The sequence below is a fragment of the Gymnodraco acuticeps genome, unplaced genomic scaffold (assembly GCF_902827175.1).
Source record: "Gymnodraco acuticeps unplaced genomic scaffold, fGymAcu1.1, whole genome shotgun sequence".
In the NCBI taxonomy this organism is placed as follows: Eukaryota; Metazoa; Chordata; class Actinopteri; order Perciformes; family Bathydraconidae; genus Gymnodraco; species Gymnodraco acuticeps.
The window spans coordinates 312827-336988 of NW_022990701.1; the positions used below are offsets into that span (position 1 = coordinate 312827).

At 38.5% G+C, this 24162-nt stretch overlaps 3 protein-coding genes across 3 annotated transcripts in view; 1 reads left to right on the forward strand and 2 right to left on the reverse strand.

Annotated features, from left to right (window-relative positions):
* Nucleotides 1–405: 405 nt before the first annotated feature.
* Nucleotides 406–6802, forward strand: elmod2 (ELMO/CED-12 domain containing 2). Its single transcript, XM_034231465.1, has 9 exons — nucleotides 406–545; nucleotides 1627–1774; nucleotides 1863–1891; nucleotides 3113–3210; nucleotides 3326–3455; nucleotides 3713–3846; nucleotides 5594–5662; nucleotides 5742–5875; nucleotides 6020–6802. Exons 2-9 carry the CDS (start codon nucleotides 1630–1632, stop codon nucleotides 6175–6177), a joined length of 897 nt encoding a protein of 298 aa, XP_034087356.1. The 5' UTR covers nucleotides 406–545; nucleotides 1627–1629; the 3' UTR covers nucleotides 6178–6802.
* A 975-nt stretch (nucleotides 6803–7777) lies between these two features.
* ucp1 (uncoupling protein 1) lies at nucleotides 7778–12785 on the reverse strand. The gene is made up of 7 exons (XM_034231463.1): nucleotides 12625–12785; nucleotides 12341–12477; nucleotides 11311–11509; nucleotides 9958–10155; nucleotides 9246–9347; nucleotides 8387–8567; nucleotides 7778–8099 (listed from the first exon to the last, which is right to left on the reverse strand). The coding sequence occupies exons 2-7, from the start codon at nucleotides 12464–12466 to the stop codon at nucleotides 7985–7987; spliced, it is 921 nt and encodes a 306-aa protein (XP_034087354.1). The 5' UTR covers nucleotides 12467–12477; nucleotides 12625–12785; the 3' UTR covers nucleotides 7778–7984.
* Nucleotides 12786–18824: 6039 nt separating this feature from the next.
* Nucleotides 18825–24162, reverse strand: part of tbc1d9 (TBC1 domain family, member 9 (with GRAM domain)) — a 31471-nt gene continuing 26133 nt past the window's right edge. The window contains exons 18-21 of the mRNA XM_034231398.1: nucleotides 23900–23980; nucleotides 22264–22332; nucleotides 21355–21458; nucleotides 18825–20574 (exon numbers count right to left, since the gene is read on the reverse strand). Coding sequence (XP_034087289.1) covers nucleotides 19783–20574; nucleotides 21355–21458; nucleotides 22264–22332; nucleotides 23900–23980 — 1046 coding nt within the window. The 3' untranslated portion in view covers nucleotides 18825–19782. The remainder of the gene's footprint in view (nucleotides 20575–21354; nucleotides 21459–22263; nucleotides 22333–23899; nucleotides 23981–24162) is intronic.

Here is a 24162-nt window from a genome sequence, read left to right on the forward strand (position 1 = left end):
AGCTTATCACGTTGAAGCTTTAGAACAGATTGTAAGATTGTTCCTGTTAACACTCCATTTATCTGGATTTACTTTCGAGATAATGCTTGGAATACATAACATGAAAGGTTGTATTTCTCTTTAGCTTTGGTGCACACATCAGTTTGGACAGTAGATGGCACTGCAGCGTTGTGTCACTGAAAGGCTGTCGTGGCGTGTGGTGTGTTCAAAGAAATCAAGAAAAGTAGCATACAAGGAAAACGTCAACCCAAGTTTCTCGAAGCGTTTCCGCTATTTATACACATTTTGCAAAACACCGGTACCCATAAAAAGAAAACAAGTATGTCATGTTAAATTCTGAGTATACTTGTCATTCAAATATCGTCAATTTCCCAACTGCGTGTAATGCTTGCGTGTGAACAGCCGTATGTCTGGGCAGAGCCTGAACGCATCAGAGCCAGATTGTTGTCAAGAGAAACGAAGCTAACATTTACTCACCAGCCCCTCAGCTAACAGCAGCAAGTGGAGACAAGTTTGGATATATATTGGTCTCTTCGGCAGAAAGGGTAAGATTAACTTCTGCCTTTTGTTCGTCATGTATACTATACAATAACAACAATGCATCTGACGCAACCTAATCTAGGATAACACAGCTAACGTGTGCTAACAGTTTGGCGAATACAATGACAACCTGTTGTGTGAACCTGTCATCTAGGAGTTGTTCAGCTAGTTAGCTCAATTAGTTTATTAGAGTCACAGGTAACTAGCTCTCAGTTTGCTAACACGTAGGTGGAGTGTTTCTAAAGCGCAACTAAACTCGCCGTATGTTTGTAGCTTAACATAAACGGAATAGGTTCGTTTGAATAAAGTTAGCTTTAGCGCTAATGCTAGCTACCACAATGGAATTTGCCTGTTCGGTTAAAGGATAATTTCACATAATCCAGTTTTATTGTAAATTATATATTTGTAGTTTTGTAGATGTGAATGTTCAGTTGACTCTCATACATGTTATCATGGACTCTTACCTGGTTTGAAACGCAGAATATTTTGTCCACAACTCTGAACTGTGGCCATTGTCATGATGACAGTCACCAGTGTGTCCCATTCATGCTGATGTCTCGTTAGGCATTGGTGGAAAAGTGCAGACACTCAAACAACACTGAACTTAAATACGTTTGGGAGGTAGATATAGTTGACTATTGCCATTTTTACTTTCAGATGAATGTTGCTTGTCAAAGTGTGCATTTTAAAGTTCAACGTTTCCATTTGTATAAAAAAGTTTTAAGCTAGTAAATTATTTGATAAGTAGATTGAAACATGCCAAATGATTGATGGTTCCAATTTCTCATATGTGAGTTTAATGTTTTCCTTTCTTGCTGTCGGCTTTAGTAAATGGACTATTTTAGTGGTTTGTTTTGAAGTGTGTTTTCTATTATTTTATGACAAAGATCAATGGATAACACCAACAAAAAAAGCTGCTAGTCATTCTATTCATTAGTTCAGCTCCAGCTGGACCAGGGCTTAACCACAGCTTGCAGTGACATTTAGTGCACTCTTGAACAGTTGAAGGGGTGCTACTCTGATGCAGGATTTCAATTGTTCTGCTTCTTGTCATATTGTTCTTTCTATTCTCTGTCCATGTTATAGAAGATGCTTGGGTATATCTGGCAGTATGTCTACACGTCCTTCCTGAGATATTGGCTGAAGTGGTTCATCCGGCAGGCCACAGGGACATGTGAGCTGCAGCGAATATGCTCCGGAAACAAGCCTGGGGCAACAAGGACATCCAAAGCAGGTCAGTGAATTCACTCCAAATCTTGTTTACTTTTACTGCATAGTTTACTCAATTATTTTAATCTGTGTCTTGTCGTGTCTTGTTGCAGAATATTCTCTCCGCTCATCAAAGAACAAGGTAATACAATGTTCACTGTGTGTTTCTGTTAGATAATGTGTTACAGGGATATTTTCTTTATGTACAAAAGATTGCTCCTGGTTCATTTCCAGTATTTGTGTTTTAGGAATATATTTTATTATAAATATTTGTATTGTTTTATGCTCAAGTTGAAGTTTCCTTTTGTATAGCTGAAAAACAAACTCCCCTCTTTTGCACGGACTTGATGAAAAACAGAAAAACTACCGATAATCGTTTTTTGTTTTGAAAATATTACTTTGGGCTCTTGAAGTTTTTTTTAAATTTGGTTAGCGTTATACATTGTTGGAATTGTATTAACTAAATGATGAACCCACTTTCTTAAAAGAAGGTTTGAATGGAACTGCCATATACATGTTTTCGAGTCTCCATTGTCATGAGTGTTTGAGTGTAAACTATTGGATGGCTGGAAATCTTTGTTGGGTTGACCTGAGGCTGAGGGTTAATAATTGTAATTGCGATTATTCATTGACTTTGAAAACATCCATTTATTGGAGAAAAACAATTTGAACCGTATGTTTTTAACAGTTACCCTGAACTTTAAGTATAATTCAACAAAAAAAAAAAAAGTAATAATTAAAAAAATTATCGTTTTATTTCGATTAAATCGCGATTAAAATACGATTAATTGAGCAGCCCTACCTGAGGCCCTTAACAATGTTAATAGGGTCAGAATTTCAGAAACATTATATGAGCAACCCATTTGGTGCTTTTGACACAAACAGTGTGTGTAGGGAGCCAATAGAAAGTCGCTGGATTGGGTTTATCTGATTTTTTTTTTTTTTAGATCTGGATAATAATCTCACTTAAATTGATGTCTAAACTATGTAAGCCTACAGAGGAGTGAAAAGAATACACGTCATGTTTAGCAACAGAGCTGTTAGTCATCTGGTATGTGAACTCATGTAAAGTCATATCCTGTGCTCTTAATCAGTTCTTATCTTTCAAAACACTTGCCCAGCTTAGATGCATTGACTCTACTTATCATTGGTAGCTGGATAAGCATTTTCCGACCAACAGTCCATTCAATGACGAGACAGAAGTGCTTTGTCATCTTTTTCTTTGTTTTTGAGGTCGACTTTGAAAGGTTGTTTGTTTTTTTTCTCGTGGCTGACGCTTAGATTATACAGCTGCCACTGTGTGGTCACTCCCTGTATGTTTTCTTCTCTGTAACCTACTCGCCTGTGCTTTCATCCCTTGTAGGTTTTAAGAGGAGCTTTGGAAGCCAGCAAGGATCAGTTAGAAAAATGTGCGGACCAAATTATGAAAGAGAAAAATGTCAAACCCCAGAAAGATCCGCTGTAAGTTCTTATCTGATACTTTCAGGCTTCTTGTCACCAGCAATTCATTTCTGCATCATACTAAGTTTCATTTTGTAAACTTTTAATTATTTATTTGAACTCTCTTCCTGTTTAGGTTCAAGGAAAGCCTGCACATCTGTCTGTTACAGATAACAGGAAACAGCAGCCTGTACGTATCTGTGGAAAACATGAGAAAGGAAGTGTTCAGCTCAGAGAACCAAGAACATGAGGCCATGCTCCTAAAGGTGTGTGTTCCTGCTTCTGGATTCAGTTCTACATGTGTTTTTATAATTAGGATACTATCTTGAACTAACATGCCCTGTCTGCATCGACGCAGTTGAGGCTTTAAAAGGAGAAACTATTTATATAATTAGGGAAAGACGGCACAATGAAACGGCATGGTTTTGATCAAAGTATAGAAAAATGTGATTATTGTTCCAACATTTTGAATACAAATGAATTTGACCTGAAATACTTAACCCCAGAATCATTTTCCTCTCAGCTGTGGGACCTGCTGATGCCGACGGTTAAACTGGATTCGAGGATAACCAAACAGTGGGGAGACATCGGATTTCAGGGCGACGATCCAAAAACTGACTTCAGAGGAATGGGACTGCTCGGCCTTATCAACCTTGTGTAAGTCCCTTAAACTAATTACAATTAGACATTTATTAACTTTGTAATGAATAACAACACATCAGTACTGCCACATCTACTGTTCTCTGTAAACTATCACCTCTTTAACATTAAGACACAATAACATAAAGATGTGTTATTGTTAGTATAACATATTTTGTCACATATACCGTTTTATAAACGTAGGCTTCTTCTGTGCAGTCGTGGCTAACTAACCTTGTTTCAAAGCACAGTAAAAACTGATTTAAGAAAGCTGCCCAAGCACACCAAACTTATTTTTAAGCTATCTATAGATGAGTAACACTTCCGGGCAAAAAGTACGGCCCTGCCCACTTTTGGGGGAAACAAAGCTGTCACTTGAATGGCGATCGAGCCTGAAGCCACAGAGCTCTTCTGTTGCTGTCCTTTCTTCTTGGAAGAAGTACAGAAACACTGAATTATGGATTTGTTTTAATGTTTGAGCAATAAACGACACAGCAGCTTGTTGGCATGATAAAACTATTATGTTCCGCCTCGCTCATGAGAGTAACAGCTGGCGAAAATTACACGCCTACTGATTTTAATTTAACCAAATATCAAGCCCGATCATCAATTTCAAATGATTTAATGTAATTGTTTGCCTGACTGGCCATCGTAATCGGGCTCTTTGAAGATCCAAAAATCCAAAAGTGGGCGGGGCCGTAATTTTCGCCCGTTAGTGACGTAGGTGTTACTCTCATCTATAAATATAAACCTGGAAGTTCAATCCTAAATCCAGCTGCAGCTCCATTTCACATTTATACCCTCCATAAAACCAACTCAAAACTGCTGCAAATGTTATTATACATATATTATTAACATATTATTGTGTTTCCAAATACAAATTCACATCATTATATATTTTCTTTGTTTAAATTATGTACACAAGTTTCATGTTTAAAGCCATATTCTTGGAAAAAGCTGTGTTTTTGAACATTGTCTAAAACTGAGCACATACTGTAGACAGTGAGTCTTCACAGATCCCTGTTAATGATTCATCTGTGTGGAGTCATGCATGTGTGTCCACACCTCAGTCTAGTAGCCTGTACTGTAACATACTGTCATTATTCTAATAAATGGAAGCTGTGGCAGAATACTGCTCAGTGATTCAGGTGTTACAGGGTGTCCGCGGGGTCTTAAAAAGTATTAAACGGCGTTTTCCAAGGTATTACATTTTGTAGCTTGTTTTCAATGAGTATATAAATTGTCCAAAGAGGTCGTATACTACAGTCTGCCTGAATGTAATCATTGCGTAGGTGTGTAGTGTGATTCTGTGTAGTTTATTTATGGCACCCCGTTGGATTTGACGTCATCTGAACAGGACATCGCACGCTCACTGCTTGATAGCGCGCGAAGGTCCGTTTACGCCGGTTGTTAAGCAACATCGTTATGGGGAAATTCAAGTTTGCGTCCAACTGGTTGGAAGATAAGGAGGAAGGACAATCAATACGGCATATAGTAAAGTGTGTCGCCAATGTAACCGGCTAGAACTCAAAGTGGCGATGAGGTCTTAAAATGTATGGAAAAGGTATTGCACTTGACTTCAGGTGTCCCGCTAATGTAGCCGGTAATGTAGCCACAAGCAGAGATGAGTTCATCACATAGAGGTCATGAAAGATCGCTACTTTCTGACTCCACGTTCCAAGATTTTTTTCTTTCCAAACTCTTTAGCCCACATGTTTTCCATCACTTTTGCAATAATTACTATAATGAATTGTTTTTGTTTCAGTTTTTTCAGTGAAAACTACACAGAGGAGGCTCGTCAGGTGTTGTCTCACGCAAACCATCCTAAACTAGGGTAAGAGACATTCATACATTTATTAATATCTGCAGTTTTGTTTTCAGTTGTGTGTCAAAGGCCTTATCTCTTATTTCAGGTATTCCTATGCCATTGTTGGGATCAACTTGACGGAGATGGCGTACAGCCTCCTGAAGAGCGGTGAATTGAAACCTCATTTCTACAACACAGTACCGGGAACTCCTGAGCTCCGGCAATTCCATCAGCTATACTGTGAGTACAAATTCATCAAATAACTCTTCTATTTTTCAACCTCTCTGATTATTTCCATTTGCTAGAAAAATACAATATGTAATCTTTGTAAGAAGTGTCACTTTTTTAAAGGATTTCTCTAAAATCTGTGTGTTTTTCTTCCAGGTTATCTGGCGTATGAATTTGATAAATTCTGGGTGGCAGAAGAACCAGAAAGCATCATGCAGTTCAATCAGTACAGAGAGAAATTCCACACCATAGTTAAGACCAATCTACAGGACCCTGATGTAAACCTCACATTGACTGCCTGCTCTAAAAAGTAATGTATTAATCCAAACAAGTTATTTGGAAATATTCCCTCACCTGTCCGTGGCCCCTGACGATATTTAAAGGAGATGAGGAAGACAAAAATCTGGTAGCTCTCACAAAAACATGAATCTCCTTTATAGTTGGTTTTGTGGTTCATAAGTCTTAAAATACAGCACAAATCCAACGCCTTCACCTCACAAATATCCATTCCTGAGATGAACTCACATTTATAAATGGAAAATAAGAGCTTCTTCAGACTGTAGAGGTAACAGGGCTGTCTTCATGAGGATGTAATGCATTTTCAGTCAAACTCTTCCGGTAAAGACGGTTATTTAACAAATGGTGATTAACTACCATATTTGTAGCTTTCTTGTTTGTATTCAAGTAAACAAGACAGTTTGTTCTCAGTTGTCCCGCTCAGGAAGTGGATTCGTATGTCCTAACTTGGTGCATGTTTTAATGTTGATGGCAACTGTATTCTATAATATAGGTAAACTCAAAATGGTTGTTTTCAAAACTGCATTTTTATTACCTGTAATAATTTGTGTTTTGCTGTGACTTTCTTTTGAGGAAAGTATGTAATAGTTCAAACATCTGACTCAAAGTGAATAAATACATGTTGTAATGTTTTAAAATGTATTTCGTGTGATGAAATAAGTTATTAAGCAAGCACAGGGTCTGTAAAACAACACATATATATTTAAGGTTCACATAAACCTGTTGGACATGTTATGATGCACTGGTGTAAGCTGCCTAAAATATATAATTAACCGATTCTGATTTACTTAACCCTCCTATTGTCTTCGTTTCCCCCCCTTACTTTGGTGTTCGCGGTCAAATTGGACCGGCCCTGTTTTAACTGCTATTACATTAACACAAAAACCATTAATCACCAAATTTCATTTAACACCCTTTCAAACTGTAAATATTGTATCAGACTACTGGTATACATGAAGCACTGCAGTAAATATACAAAGAATAGACACTGAACATGTATTGCGTGTGCCAGGTGTGATCCATGTGGGGGGATGGGCACATAAGGAGGGAGGGGGGGGGGGGGGGGGGGGTGTGTGTGTGTCCTAGCATTACTATACTTGTGGGGACCTACATCTGTTTACACAGTCACGTGTGGGGACTCGCCTCCCTTATGGGGACAAAATGGAGGTCCCCATGAGGGGAATCATTAATTTTAGGGTGAAGTCTTGGTTAGGTTTAGGGTTAGGGTAAGGTTAGGCATGTTAAGGTTAGGATAAGTCTCCAGGAAATGCATGTAAGTCAATGTAATGTCCCCTGAAGTGATGTATACGTGTACGTGTGTGTGTGTTGATCCGGATGGTTACTAATTCCATTTCTTTATGGCGGTCATTTTTGTCCGGGAACACCATGGGCGTTACAAAGTTGACTAAATCATCCACAATTCAATGAAAGTGGTGATCAGCATTTTGTATGTTCAAATGTCTACTGTGAAGGATATCATGAAGCCTTAATGCAATCGAATGTAAAACAAATAAGTTATGATTGATGAAAGTAGTAAATCGGTCAGATTTGACCCAAAGACAACAGGAGGGTTTTAAAGTGTAAACTTCTTAAAGGGGAGTTAACACAACCTTCAGCCCCATTTACTCCCATTTAATTTCAAATGGGTTCATTTGGAAAATTATAAATATAAAGATGGAACTGCATTTTGTTTATACATCAGTTCAACATGAAGTCAAATATTCCTTTTTCAACAAAGGATTTTCTTCTTTGTCACCAAAAGACAAAAGAATCTTCATCGATGTTCCAAGTCATTTTCCGAATTTCAAACTTTTCACAGGAACCTCAATTTCCTTCCTCGTACCGCTTCTTCGTGACCATCATAGCTCTCTTGATTTGCTCGAATGTGACAAACATTACTACGTTCCACGATCCCAGCCTCAGAAATGAGGGCACAAATCTACAGAGAACAAATGAAAAAGAAAATGCAGGTGTTACAAGAGAAAAGACAGAAATTAGTACAAATAAAGACCGTTAAATCAAGTAAGAGGTATGTAGAACTAGTATAGGTGTGACAACTGTTAAAGAATGAACTATGGTTGGCCTATAACTAAACTTGCGAGGTAAATATAAGGTCAAATAGGTCCACAAATGCAACACTTCTTATAAAATGTTCTATTCAATGACCTCAAGTGTTCCTGCATATTCCTAAACCAATGATATGAGTGTGAGACAGGGGAAACTCACCCTTTATAGAAAGCCGACGGCCCCTCTTTAGTCATCATGATCCAGGAACAGTTGATGGCGCTCTTGTACAGGCCTGGAGGTGAGTTCATATATCTGGTTTTCACCACATCTACAGGGGAGGCGATCACTGTGGTGACAAAGCCGGCACCAAACGCAGAAACAAAGTGGCAGGGCAGATTATCTGTGGAGAGAGAGAGATAGTGAACAAGACAATAAAGAGTGTGAATGAGAGGCCTTTGTCCTGAGCGGAGCAGAAACTCAACTCAGCAGATTATATAACCTTTGTGAATGGGCACGATGAATGATTGAGATAAATGTGGTTTTAACTACTGTATTTACTGCACTGAGGGGAAAATACACCATGTCCTCTATCAGCACCGTTATCAGCTGTGAGAGAGGGTGTGTGGTGTCTTAGCCAATCGGCTGTCTCTCTGAGTAGTGTGTGTCTGTGTGTATTGAAGAGTAACTGGTTACATGAAACTGTTATGTCACCTTTTATTTCAGGCGACTTACAATAAGTGCTACAATTATTAAGAGCTTTTTCTGAATACTTTTTCGTTGGCTCATGTAATGCAGAATCAAACTTTATTTGTTATGGTCTGATTCAATCTGAATTTAAGATAAACTTGATTAAAAGTTTGACAGAATTGTCAGTGTTGAGATTTACAAAGTCTAGTTGATGGTTATTCGACTTTTCAGCTTTATTTGCAAGTTTTTATTATAAAAAGTAATGAAGTGTAAATTGTATTACTTTGATGAAGTAACATAGGGTTAGGGGTTTACAGGTGTAGCTTTTAATCTGTTAGCTATTAAAGTGCTAACCTTCAGGACACTGCACATGCATGTCTCTGTCTCTCACCTGACAGCAGGCTGTGTTTGAGGATGGCCTCTTTGATCAGGTCATATGTAACCAGCTCCGTGCAGTTCACTAACGCATTTCTGGTGATGTTGGGTAGTGTGCCTGCGAAAACAGAAAGGTATTGTTTGTCTAATTCTTTATTCACACACATATATTTTTAAAAGGACAGTATATACTTTGCAAGGGAATGCGAACATCTTTTCATGAAGCATATTACCTTAATGTAAGATACACAATTTGCAATGTAATTTTTAGACAAAGTAAAAATCACAGACATTGTTAAAGGTATTCACAACGATACATCCCAATGACATCCATCTGACACACACACACACACACACACACACACACACAACACACACACACACACACACACACACACACACACACACACACACACACACACACACACACACACACACACACACACACACACACACACACACACACACACACACACACACACACACACACACACACACACACACACACACACTAACAGACATTATCATCGCCAAAATAAGGTCATACACTGATATTGATTAGATTTTCCATGGTACAAAACGATAAATAAACACATGAGAAAAACAAGTGACGAGCCTTTAGCCATTACAACAACAAAATTGTTTGAACCCAGCTCATATTGACAGTTTACATGTATAGGTAAACTATAAATATGCGTTATTTTGTACTATGTTTACTAAAGCTTCACCTTTCCAGAGTCCCCGCATGCCCTCGTTCTGGAAGATGTGTTTGTAGGCCTGCATGGTGCCCGTGTAGCGCCGGGCCACGCCGTCCAGGTTCATCTGCGCCTGGAACCGAACCTTCACCACATCGGTGGGTTGAGCAAACGACACCGCCATGGCGCCTGTGGTGCAGCCGGCCAGGATCCGCACCAAAATACTGGCCTCTGGAGAGGGATGGACAGGAACAACCAGAGGTGAAATGTAAATTAATGTACTATATGACTGTAATTAAGTAGTTATTTACTTTGTCAAAACATTTGGGAGGTATTTTGACCTCTGCTGTTAATAAACTGAGTCCTAATTCTCAATTTAAACGTCAATGAATTGCTATAAACTCTTATCGTTGTGATGATTGTGACATTACTTTAAGAATATATAGTTTTACTTTTTGTGAAGAAAGACAGATGCACATATAACAGGTCATTTTTACATCACATTTACACTTTATATTATATATGAAAACTCTTTTTTGAAACTGTTGGACCTCTGTTTTGGTCAAAGTGTTCATTAGTTACATTACTCACTTTTCAGCATTATCATAGGTTCTAAAAAGCAATTGAGGTTTACTGAATTATTTGGTGTTACATCATGACATCAATACTATCTGGACAGCACAATGTATGACCTCTGAACTTGGGGGGTCACTGGCTTTGTTTTCTTTCAAAGAACACTCTTTGGAAATAGATTTTGAAGGTCTGAAGCCCCCTGAGACTTATTAGGGATTTTAGGGTTGAGTTAAGTCTTGGAACAAAGAGGTATAGTAATCAATTTGGACATGTATAATTAAGAGATCCTGGTTTGCTTCTTGGGGTTTTCCCTTTCCTTAAATGTGTTATATATGTTTGTGTGCATGTAAATGGTCTGCAAAGGCTAAAATCCCAAAGTCCAGAGGGAGTTTCTCTCCCACTCACTCCCCCCCTGACTGAAATGCTTCACTATGTAACAATCAAACATTTCCCAAATTGGGATCAAACAAGTGTTATCTTATCTTAATCACACTTCTATTGGCTAGCGTCCCAGCACATTAAACATGGTATAGGCTAAGGGGGGCGGCAGATCTCTAAGCGGTTGACCAATCACAACAGAGCCAGCCAGCTAACCAATCAGAGCAGACTGTGCTCTGGTTTCAGACAGAGGGTGAAAAGAGGTGCTGCAGCACAGGCAGTATGAGAAAAATAAAGAGCTTTTTGAACGTTAAAACATGGAGACATGTCACAGAGGCACAAATACAAATATGAATCTGAAAATGAGAAGATGATGTTTAAATCCTGTTTAAAAGAATGAAGAAAACCTACATGTTCTTTAAATTAACCACTTACGGTCTGTGCCACCAGTGTAGAAGTTTTTGACGTTGTCGTAGAGGCCGATCCTGATGGAGGCGAAGCAGGTCTGCCTCTGCAGCCCGGCCACCAGCCCGTTGTACAGAGACCGCGGCCCCTCGGTCCGGACCATGGTGCTGATCGTCCCGAACACCCCTCTGTAGCGGATCCCCTCCACTCCCTTCTTCTCTCCCTGAATCTGGGGTCACAGATTCAGATTGAACTCAAGGCTAAAACCAGAATATTTAGGCTAAACAGTGCAGCAACAGTATTGATGAGTGCAATAGATTTATTCATCAAGTCAAGCGGCTCAGTCAATAACAGCAAATATGCAGAGGTGGAAGTACTCCAACCTTTAACAGTTATAAAAGTTATAATACCAGTGTGTAGAAATACTCTAACAAGTAAAGGTCTGCCATTCAAAATTGTACTTAAGTCAAAGCACAATAATATTAGCATAAATATATTTATATAAATCCTTTAGATTTTGATATTATAATTTGTGTGGTGATAACTTTAATTACTTTTTATTATACTGCCAGATATCTTAATCCATATTAGTACATCAACATGCATTAGTGTACTGAGTTCAAATGACTTAATTACTTTGTTTCCAAATTGTAGTGGAGTATGAAGAATCATAACATATAAAAACTAAAGTAAATTACAAGTACCTCACAAATCTAATTAAATAAGGTACTTTTGTAAATGTATATTACGCTACTGCCAATATCAAACTATTTTCCAAAGTATCACAGAGCAAAATAAGAAGCTGTGGCTCATTATCACACAGGTAGTATCATTACATGTCATTTGTTAGACGCTTTTATCCAAAGCGTCATACATTCAGTACTGTGGACAATCCCCACTGGAGCAATTTGGGGTGAAGTGTCTCAGGGACACAACGACATGCTGACTGCAGTGGGACTCAAACTTGCTACCCCCTGATTTAAAGTCCAGCACACTATCCACTGAGCCACAGCCTAACATGTTGCTAAAATTCTCTTTGCCAGTGTCTCTGAACAGATACCTGCAGTCTGACTTTGGCCGTGTCCAGAGGGAACGTGATCAGGTCGGCCACACAGGCTGCAGCCCCGGCACTCGCCATCTTCACCCCCAGTGGAGGAGGAACATCTGAGGGTTTGAGTCCCACCATGTTTCCTAACACTGGGGTTACAGAAGAAATGCACAATTAAAACAGATTACTAAGGAGTAAAACACCATGCAAACATTGACCTCGTACATTAATCATTCATATTTCCAAATGAAAGGTTGCTGAATCTTTTATGATTGATGATAAAACATAAAAAATACCTTGTTTGGTTTAAATGTAAGGTTCCTTTTGATCCTCAGTATTTGGTTACCAGACAGGATTTGATTGGCCAGATTATAATCCATAAAGGGTGCCGCTCTGCAGAAATTGAAGATGCATCTTCAGCTCTGTATTTATATATCATCTGCCCGGCTTTTTTATGACATCGCCAGAGAGGCGTTACCGAGGCGTTACTGTGTACTCCTATACACACAGGTCAAATCAAAGTCCACCGACTGTCAGAAAGTCAATGTTCAATTTACCGCAGGAACCTTTCGGAAAAACAACTCTTTTACTTCCCCCCCGTTCTGGAACTTTAACACCAGTATCTTTCATCCGAACTGAGGTTTATCTGTTATAGTTTGTGATGTTATTGTCTTGCCTTCGAATAAAGTCAATGCCTTGTTAATATTTAAAACAAGCCTCCAGGGTTTTAAAAATCTGCACACATTGCGTCTTTGCATGTTGTTGTGTTTCGGCTACTTTTATTTATTGTGCAAAAAACAAACAAATTCAGTACAGTATGTTTTTTTTAATCTGTCACTACATATTAAGTAATTATTGACTTCGTAAGAACAAGTGTCTGCACTAAACAACCGTCATAATATGCACTCGGATGACAGCCAATGACAGAACAGCGGACAGAGAAAGTATTTGAAGCTGATTGGCTACAAATCTTTATAGCCTCACATCATGTTACCCTTTCACTTTTGTAGAAGCATTATAGTATCATACAGCATTTGCTTATGTCTTGCTTAATAAACACATTATCCTCTTGTTCATTTATGATTTCCTAATAACAGATACTCTTATTTTTGTTAAAGAGGGCACCAGTTTGTTTTAAAACCTGTTAAACCCCAAAGCCCCCCTCGGCGGGGGCTTTTTTTTCACGACACTGCGTCTCAGGGCATCTTAATATTTAAGAACCTATTAATGTGTTATACCAGATTAACGGAAATAATCTCAGCTAACTGACGATACAAACCATTTTTACCAAAACAAAACACAAGTCTCATAAGAAGCATCTAAATGACCCCTGAGCGAAAAATGCTAACGCACTTTTGCACAGAATTCAAGATAAAAGATACCCTTATTACTTGTCGTAGCTGCACATACAAGATATCCGATTAAAGCTGAGGTTCCACAGATTATTTAGGTATAGTATCATCACTGAGTGATCCGGACTCGCGACAGGGGAAGCAAACAGACATCGCAACACGTACCTTTACGGAGCTTTTACGGGAGATCGTCTCACCGTAGCTGTCAATCTGATCAAAAGACGTGTTCAATGGCATTAAAACGAGAAAGAAACGCAGCTGAATCGGTTGATCCATAGGTTGATAATGTTTCTGTGGATTTGAAAAAAATTATTTATAATTCAATTTTTATGTAAAACTCAGAGAGTAAAAGTTAGCTGCTAATGGTAGCCACCAGAGTTATCGCAGCTTCCGGTCTTGACACACACACACACACACACACACACACACACACACACACACACACACACACACACACACACACACACACACACACACACACACACACACACACACACACACACACACACACACACACACACACACACACACACACAATGTAGGAGTTCCCCTCGATTCCATTGGCTCTGACGGTTAGAAAGACATGTCAATCAGCAAAATCGAGCAAGGGGGGCCAGAGATATGGAAAATCCACCCAAATTACCCCAGAAGTGTTTTTTTGGTGCTAAATCTCTCTAAAAAGGTCAAATATCACTTGTTTTGCATCAATCTTGATACAGGGTACTTATTATATGTTGTAGTTTGGATTCCTAAAGCTTTTAATCTACTAACCCATCATTCAAGGCAAGGGTGGTTTTCACTATAAGTAATATTTTTTTTTTGGACGGACACAATCATTTAAATGTTATTACTGTGTTCAATCTGAATTTACTTTAAAATATAAACATCTATATTGATTCTGACACTTCTACATCCAACTCACAGATGTAACCTTGCTTTGAGAAAAAATATTATTAATTTAACCCTTTTAGAAGGGAAGAGATGGTCATTTGTTCTGGGAATGTCATTTTCGAGCCTGAGACCTGAAAAACAGGCTCGGGGCTTAACAAGTTGGGTTGTGGGGAGAGTAGTGACGTGCACTGGCGTCTGAAGTTCACCACGGATCAGATAAAGACTTTACGTCACACAGAGTTCAATCATTCAGCAGTTTGGCAGTGAAGGAGCCTGTTTCATAATACCTTGCCCTCAAACTAACCCCTGCAGCTTCTCAAATAGCAAGGAATTCTGGGAAAATGTCAGTCAATGCTGCCGTTTTACTATGGTTTTTATAATAGTTACAACTAGTTAATGCAACTGTTATTCAATTAATGCTTCACTCAAAGGTTGTACATTTCAACGGTTTTCTACAAACTTGTACTAGAGATGTAATTGTAACCGTCTGATAATTTTTTATGCTGTATTTTTGTATCTGTTGAGTATTATCACATGACATTGAGAAGTGTTTCCAATATGTTGCCCATCCAATTTACTGTATACCAATGAGCTAGATATAACAGAAAGTCACCTCTTAGGATGTTGCAATACAGATTAAAAGCCACATCAAGTGAAGTCTTAAATGTTGTGTCACTATCTTCAGTCATTTCAACAACAACTGAAGATTATAACCTTCATGGAGGTAGGATTTTTGCAGTCCTGTTGTATAAGACTGAATTCAATGTATGCAAGTGAATAGGCTAAGTGTATAATGACACTTTCTTTGTTTTAAAGACACATAACAATGCTGAACATTCAGGAATCAATACGTTTATGGTTGAGATGGTTAACAGGATTGAAAGCACATAATAGGCCAGAATTAAGCTTCCAATTTTCCCCATACATTTTTCTAATGCCTCTTTCCCTATGAATGTAATCAGTAACTATTAGACATCAAAATTGAAACAGACTAATATCTCAAAGGCCACCAGTGATAAAAGCAATACTCGATCTTTCCTGTTCTAATGAAACGTCATTCCTGATGAATTAAACATTTACAGTGTACAGTTATGTCAGAGGGGAAGCCTCCGTTCAATCTGCAGAAGGTCCAGTTTGACGTGTGCCAACTTTGCTGTGATTGGTTAACCTGAGACACAACCCTGTGCGTTTGACACACACACACACACACACACACCACTTCAGGGGACATTACATTGACTTACATGCATTTCCTGGAGACTTATCCTAACCTTAACCATAATCAACACATGCCTAACCCTAAACCTAACCAAGTCTTCACCATAAAATTAATGATTCCCCTCATGGGGACCTCCGCTTCGCTTTGTGGATCATTAAATGGTTATCATATCTTAAGCTGGAAGTGCATGTGCTTTTACAATGAACATGTAAAGAGATCCTTTAAAACCCATTTGCACCTAAACAGTAAAATAATGTGAGAAGGGAAAAAGTTATGGTTGGTTTAAAGCAGGGGTGTCAAACTCAAATACACAGTGGGCCAAAATAAAAAAATGGGTACTAGTCGAGGGCCGGACTGGTTCAATGTTTATTGCAGAACTTATTGAAATGAACTTATTGCACATATTAAACCTGGAACTAACAAAGCTTAAATTATTGCCTATAAAAACAACATTAAATAATCAGTAAATTCACCACGGGCCTTGAGTTTGACACATGTGGTTTAAAGTCATGAATTCCGGTATCAACATTCTTTTTGGCAAGTATTAAACATTTCAAATTAGAGATTTTTATGTCACCCTTTTAACAATATTGAAATCAAGATTTTGGAAAAATGCTTTAATAATTTAAAAATAATCATATACAATATTAAACATCTTAGTATACAATGTGTATGTGTTTATATCTTTAATATGCAACTTGTCAAAAGTGAATTCAAACTAAACCTAGTGGATTGTTCACCTTGTTTTAATTTAAGGCTGAAAACGGCTGCCATTTAAACAGAAAACGTATTTTATTATGTAGTGTCCTTTTGCATGACGGTAGTAAAAAAAAAAAAACAGGTCGTTGCTTTTGGCTCGCCATTTAGTTTCCGCGTTAGCCCCAGCTATCCGTTACACTTGTAAATATGTGCCATTAAATATTTGACACATGATAATTCAATGTATTTATCTCTGGAGTCATATTCTATGGGTAAAACTCAGGTATTTTGTAAATGAATCTTCTTCTGCATGTACTGTGTATAGCAACATATCAAGGAGGTCTCACCTGGTTGAGCTTGGTTCTTGTTTCCTGGTTCCCAGTGGCGGCTGGTGGAACATATTTTTGGTGGGGCTGTTGATATAGTGAGTAAAACACATTTTTTTGGGGAGAAATGACCCCTTAAATTAGGACTTCTGGTGATGTAATGGCGCGTTTCCAGTGCAGTGCGGAGCTCGCTTTAATGCTGCGTTCAGACCGGACGCGATGCAAATATTCACTTCGCTCTAAACGCTCCTATCGCATCGCTCTAGTCCAGTGTTTCTCAAACTTTTTCATACCAAGGACCACTTAACCAATAAAAAAACACTCGCGGACCACCTAACTCCACAAATATCAAAAACCACATCGTTTTTCTAGAACAGATTACAAATCGCCTGAAAATGGTACAAACAAGTGGCAACATGTGTGATGAAGGTGTTGCGCTGGGCTATATCTTGCAATCAAAAGTGAAACTTAACCTTGCTCCATTGCGGAGATATTCCCACGAGAGTGCGGAAAACTTAAATTGATTAATTAATTTCAAATGTGAAATGTTACCAATATACTCACGGACCACTAGGGGGCGCTCACGGACCACCAGTGGTCCGCGGACCACACTTTGAGAAGCACTGCGCTAGTCGCTCGAGTTTCACCGCGGCTGCCAGCTGTGTTTACTCGCATCATTCAAACAAGACGCGCTGGCTCGGGAGCTACAACTACAACAAAATGAACATATTTTACCGTGATTAAATTGTAATACACGTTTCTAAATGATGCCGACGTAACAACATACTGATACCGGTTAGTAACAACCATGAATTAATGCTTTGACAAGTCTGCAGACAGACGGCAGGCGAAAAACCTTTTAGAATGCTTGTTTTCTGAATGGAGCTTGGCTAAGCTAACGTTATGCTCCGACCGTCCACACTCACAACAACGGCCTATACAGACATAAATAAACCAGCGACTGTATTCTCCATGACACAGACAGTCTGTGGTTTGTACTTGTTTAACTTTTGTCTAGTTTCTGAACAGATCGTATCTGTCCCCGGCTGTTTGAAGAGCAAGCATGGGAAACAAAAGATAGCATTTACCTGTTTGGGTGCGGACCGAGGTCCGGCGACTCCACCTGCACACCATTCTCATCCAACTACTACGTCACCTTGGTCACTCACGAGTCTAAAAAGCAACTCACGTCAACGCACGTAAGCGCCAACGTGAGCACCCTCGTGACCAAAATATTTGACGGCGCTGATTGGCTGAAATTATGTTTCGGCGGCACAGTTTACTATTGAGACTTTTGCAACGTGCTGGTTGCTGCTGTTTGGCTCGGGAGCTCCGCCCGGTAATGCCATGGTGAATTGAGTGAATTCACCTAATGCCACGGGCAAGGCCAGGCAGGAAACATGTGACTTATCAGTAACTTTAGACATCGTAACACAATTTTGAACGAGATTTTATTGTAGATTATACATTTTACTGATACCAATTGTATGATATTTACCTTGTTCATTAAAAATAAAAATATAAAATATATATTTTTTTTATTTAATATTTTTTTCAATATATTTTTTTGTATGTGGGAAGAGGTGGGGCGGCTCCCCTAGCGCCCCTATGGGCCGGCCGCCACTGCTGGTTCCACAGTTTCAGGTAATGGCGACATTCAGGAGTGTTCAGTTTCTTCACTGGGAGATGTACAACAAATGTTTTATTTACTCTTAAAATTTGATTTAAAATAGACATGAAGGTGAACATTACACTTATAAATATGTGCCATTAAATAATTGAGCAGCAATTTGAAGTTTTATCAATATTAGGTTAAACGTGTTCAAATAAAAACACATGATAATTCAATGTATTTATCTCTGGAATCATATTTTATGGGTAAAACTCATGTCTTATGTAAATGAGTGATTGGTAGCATGAAGGCTCTTCCACTAGATGGCAGTACTGGTCTGTGTGCTGGGTCGTAACATATCACTCTGATGAAGTCAATAAAAAGTCTCGAGACGTTGAACTGTGCAGCATCGAATCATACCGTAACTTTAATAAGATGGAGTGATACAATGCATCATCATCCAGAGTAAAACCACCAGGACAATTAAAATAAAAAAACATATTTACATAAAAACAGCAAAGTAAAAATGTACAGAGCACAAAGGTTAAAACAGGTTCTTTAAAAAAAGGCCTTAATATCTTAGTGGATCACATAAAGAAAGTGCAACTTTTTCATTCAACAGCATTTTTTTGTGTCTAAAGACACACAGAATCCTTAAATATCAGGTGTTAGTCATTTTCTTATGGTTTGATATTACCAATAAATAACCGGAGAAAACCCATCGAAGCAATTAATGGGAATATTATGTTAGGGAGTGAATGTTTAGGATGTCGTATATTGTGTGTGTGAAAAGACAATAGCTTCAGTCAACAGTTTAAGTGAGACATTATTCATGAAAATTCAGTATATCGTTGAATTTTCACAGCTTCGTTTTGCATTTTTACCATATAGTCATTTGAAGAGAAACAAAAAATCGTTTCATGATTAACAGCAAATGTAAAGTAATGCAGCGACAGTTTGACCAGATATAATGTTAGGGTGATCGTATGTAGACCAGTTTAGCACTGTACTGTTTCTGTGGACATGTACATCTACGTAGCCTAAGAGTACTAGAGTAACTACAGATTACAATATCAACACTTATGCATAATGTCTTATAAAGTACAGCTACTACATAGACACCAATTTCATTTGAGCAAACCTTAATATTAATGTCCCATCGCTCTCCGCTGGACAGAATCTAGTGATTGTTATAATAAAAGTCTTTCACATCTCGTATAATACATCGCTAAGAGCCAGTTCTGGTCACATTCATTCAACTATCATACACTGACCTTCATTGTCCTCTGAAACTCACCGAGACTTTTTATACACAATGACCATGCTTCCCTTTTAAAAAGTCTGTGTGTGGAATCTCAGCCAGATAGCGAGATATCATAGTCACTTGAAGACAGCGAGCGCCCCACTTTACGCACATTTTTGGCGTTAGTTATACGAGCCGCCACCTCCACCGGCTTCTCGAAATAAATCACCAGGGCCTGCTCAGTGAGAACAGAGGCCAGGAACTGCTCAAACGTGATGGTCCAGTCTTTATCGATGCTGGTGCTGTGAGGCATCCCTCTGTCGTAGGCCCCCCCGCTGTGGGGAGCGCTCCCCCTCTCCCCCCCGGGGTCGCTGCGCACCAGCACCGTGTCGTCTGCTATGTCCTCGCACTGCAGCTTCTCGTCCAGCTCGTGGGAGCCCGCGCTCAGCACCGAGTAAGACGACATCGAGGTGTCATCTTTGGTCTCGTCATCAGAGATCAGCATGGCGGAGGAAGTGCCCGTGTCTTTGGGGGACGAGTCCTCCAGCTTGATGTCTTGCATTGGAGGCAGCTGCTCACTCCCTTCCTCCTGCTTCCCATCCTCACAGGGGCTTTGCTTGCTCTCTACACCTTCAGGGGCAAAATCATCATCCTGGACTCGCTGCCGGAACGCAGGCACGGCCTCTTGGTTTGTTTTGGGCTCTGTGGCGTCTCTGGTACACACATCTGGCTCTGGTTTACCCTCCATGTTGTGATCCTTCCTGCCAGGAGAGAACAGCTTCCCCACCTCTCCCATCTCCAGCAGCAGGCTGGTGACGGTGGCGGTGGCGTGATACAGCTCCTGCTCCGCAGCGTCCTCACTGAACATGCTGTAGAGGGTCTTGCACAGCTCGATAAACTGGCTCTGGAGGAAATAAAACACAAGAGGTCAGTTTTAACAAGTGTTAGCAACCTTCTTCTGCATGTACCGTCTATACCAGTGGTTCCCAAATATGATATTTAGACTTTTAAAAAAATATGTAAATGTTTTTACATATAATTGTAACGCAATACATGATTGTCACTAAAAGCCTTGTCTCTACATTACAATAAAAAATAATTGATTAATTTGAATAACAATTCAAGTTAGTATTAAAGGCATAAAAAGACAGAAATGTATAATTCTTTTTTTAATAAAAATGTTTCTTCTGCGCGTAAAGTGTCCAAACCAGGCTTTTCTGGATAAGCGCATTTTTAAAACATAGTCATTGTCCATGCCGGTTTCAGATTATTTGTCACAGTTGCTCCGATCAGATCGGTCTCCTCCATTTTGTAGATTATTTACGACTTTTGAATCCACATAAACACATCGGCAAAATCCGGCTTACTTTGAGCATGTGTTTTAAACAGTTTAATCCCTTTGTGAATTGTTTCCACTTCCGCGCAGTCCTTTAATTTCTTCATACAGCGGGAATCCAAATGAATGAATCCTGAGTCCAATAACCATCAAAGTCACTCCAATAGTGCTCCTTAATTACGCTTTCATCCTCCTTTAACAAAATACTTCACATTCATCCAGTTTGTGACAGTAATTGTAGCATTTTTGAGACTTTTAAACAACTTCCAACAGGAGTCATTTGGGGGGGCTCTTGGGAAAAAAGGTTGGGAACCCCTGGTCTATACCAACATATCAAGGAGGTCTCACCTGACTCAGCTTGGGGAGATCCTTTGTGTTTTCCAGTTTAGATTTTGTCTCCTGGTTCCACAGTTTCAGGTAATTGCGACATTCAGGAGTTTTCAGTTTCTTCACTGGGAGATGAAGGCAAGGCAAGTTTATTTATATAGCACTTTTCAACACAAGGCAATTCAAAGTGCTTTACAAAAAATGAAAGACATTAAGAAAATGGCATTTAAAATCAGTCATTAAAAAGAAAAGCTAATAAAATAAACATTAAAAGAAAAAATACATGGATAAAAGTTACAGTGCAGTTTAAGATATGAATAGTTCAATTAAAAGCAGCGACAAAAAGAAAAGTCTTCAGCCTGGATTTAAAAGTAGTCAGAGTTGCAGCGGACCTGCAGGTTTCTGGGAGTTTGTTCCAGATATTTGGAGCATAATAACTGAACGCTGCTTCTCCATGTTTAGTTCTGACTCTGGGGACAGAAAGCTGACCAGTCCCTGAAGACCTGAGAGATCAGAAATGTATTTTGGGCCTAAACCATTCAGTGATTGAACACAAAAATGTTTTATTTACTCTTAAATTTGATTTAAAAAAAGCATGAAAGTGCAACTAATGCCTGCTGGTTTATGTATCAGGATTACAGAACTGGCTATTTAATGTAACTTAACCAAATACCTAATGTTGTTCTCACCCTGGATGCATACCTTCATCCACATATTTATTTCAAAATTCTGGAAGAAAGAGTTTTAATTTTCCATTGAATTGCTGACTTTATGAATAATTTTTAGTCCATGAAAACCACACCCATATTTTGAACCAATCACATTTAGCCTCAAAACAGTTAAGTTAAAACGGGCATGGTTTTCCATTTGATTATAACTAATGATCAGTTTAGACAAACAGGATTATGTAGTGTGTTTCACATTACTCACCTTTTTCAGTCTTAAATGTAACTCTGACAAAACCATCATCCTTCTCACTGCTGCTCTTTGAGTCGTGACCTGAAGAGAGCAAACATCAACATTTTGTTTAATCAAAATAGTTAAAGTTAAAAATGACCAAAATAACTACATTCAACAACTCAAAACGTAAATAATTAAATTACTGAACAAAGATTAGTGTTCATACCCGAGTTTGTTAATCATTTTATAAAAGTATTTAAAATATGAAATTCATAACACACTTTCAATTCCTTTTCAAAACTCACTGTTAAACATTTTTGTTTTGCTTTTGTTCAAATCATTGTTTTTGTCAACATGCAAGTTCCTCATAGTTCATACTGACTCTAGATCAGATCCAATTCCAATAACTAGACTGAACTTTTAGTGACCATCTTTTAGCAGTATTACCTACATTTTTAAAACAAGCCCATTGTATTACACACATTCTTGCTTCCAATCTACATACAGCAGGTTTTTAACCACACAGCTTGCATAAGGTTGACTTTTCTACCCCTGCGACAGGACTTGCTGGTTTATCAAGAGACAATAGGTGAACTCACTGCCAGAGTGGTAGGAGTATTGAAGAAATTATAAGGTTGGTACTGGATTTAAAGAGACACTATATATTGTACTCTAGGTTTTCATTTGTCATTTGATTTCATTGATGTTACAATTGTGTTTTTTCATTGAATCAGATATATTTTACCTGTGAAAAGGGAGAAGAAAAAGAGTTAACTCAGGATATTGAAGAGATTAAAATAGGAAAAACCTATAAATAATGCTTAGTAGACCGGTCTAAAATCAAATGGGCTATTTTATTTTGTTCATCCTGTATGGATACCATTTACTAAGTCACAGAAATCAGAAAACAAGGGAAGGTGAAATACTTACCTCTGATTATACTGCAGAAAATATTCATTGTCTATGTTTAATGTTTTGTCTATTTCGTCAGTAAATTGCCGGCTGTTCTATTCAAACCACCTGGTCACTGGTCTAATTACTTGCCTGTCTACCCACTCTAGTAGAACCCAGAATCCTTCTAGTCAGATAGCATAGCCCAAGATAAGAAGTGTTACAAATTGGCGATAATTCAACAGTTTAACATCAGCGCCTTCTGAAAGCTGGATTGTCCAAATAGCTGCTTTCAGATCAGTGTTTGAGGCGGTTTCTCCCCCGTGGTGTGTGTGGTTTCGAGATTAATCCAACCACCCGTTCCCCAGTTAATCATATGACATGCCCATGACCACAAACACAGATTTCACTCGTGCAAATATCACAATGGCAGTCTCATGTCTTCAATAGCAACATCATCAGGAGTAACCACACAACAGATGACTTGGGGGAAATCTCGGATTGCTAAATAAATGAAATGATTATTTGTAAATGCATGAAGGGTATATTTACTATGGACTTTGGTTTAAAGCTGTTTTAATGATATTTTGTTGTTCCATTTATTGCTTTAGTCATTTCCCTATCCTCTCAGTGAGCAATTAATTTATTCTTTTATTTTTACGTTATAAGGTTTGACATTTTGTTTGTATTGATAATGCTTAAAATTATATCATTGAGGTTCACATGCTTTTAGTGCTTATGTAAAGGATGCAAAAAGAAAATTTTAGGTTCCTACCGATGGATGTTTCTGGAGCGATGTCTTCAAAGAAGTACTGAGTCGCCTCAAACGCAGAGTCAGGCTCCTCACGAGGGATTTCTGGGAGAAAATGATCAGGAACATTTTAATTGCTAAACCTTTTGTTAACCACTGTCATTTTATACCAACTTAGATTAAATTAAAACCATAGTTCCTCTTCAATCATTCCTATACAATTGTATTTTAAAATGACGTGATCTTAAGATTGTCAAAATTTAACTCAAAGTCATTCAGTCGAGGAC

Coding starts and splice junctions, on each gene's coding strand:
- elmod2 (XM_034231465.1), top strand. CDS start 1,630: ATGCTTGGGTATATCTGGCAGTATGTCTACACGTCCTTCCTGAGATAT. Junction 1,892..3,112: donor TCCGCTCATCAAAGAACAAG/GTAATACAATGT, acceptor CATCCCTTGTAG/GTTTTAAGAGGAGCTTTGGA. Junction 3,847..5,593: donor CTCGGCCTTATCAACCTTGT/GTAAGTCCCTTA, acceptor TTTTTGTTTCAG/TTTTTTCAGTGAAAACTACA.
- ucp1 (XM_034231463.1), bottom strand. CDS start 12,466: ATGGTGGGACTCAAACCCTCAGATGTTCCTCCTCCACTGGGGGTGAAG. Junction 11,510..12,340: donor CGGCCAAAGTCAGACTGCAG/GTATCTGTTCAG, acceptor CTGTGACCCCAG/ATTCAGGGAGAGAAGAAGGG. Junction 9,348..9,957: donor CATGCGGGGACTCTGGAAAG/GTGAAGCTTTAG, acceptor CTGTTTTCGCAG/GCACACTACCCAACATCACC.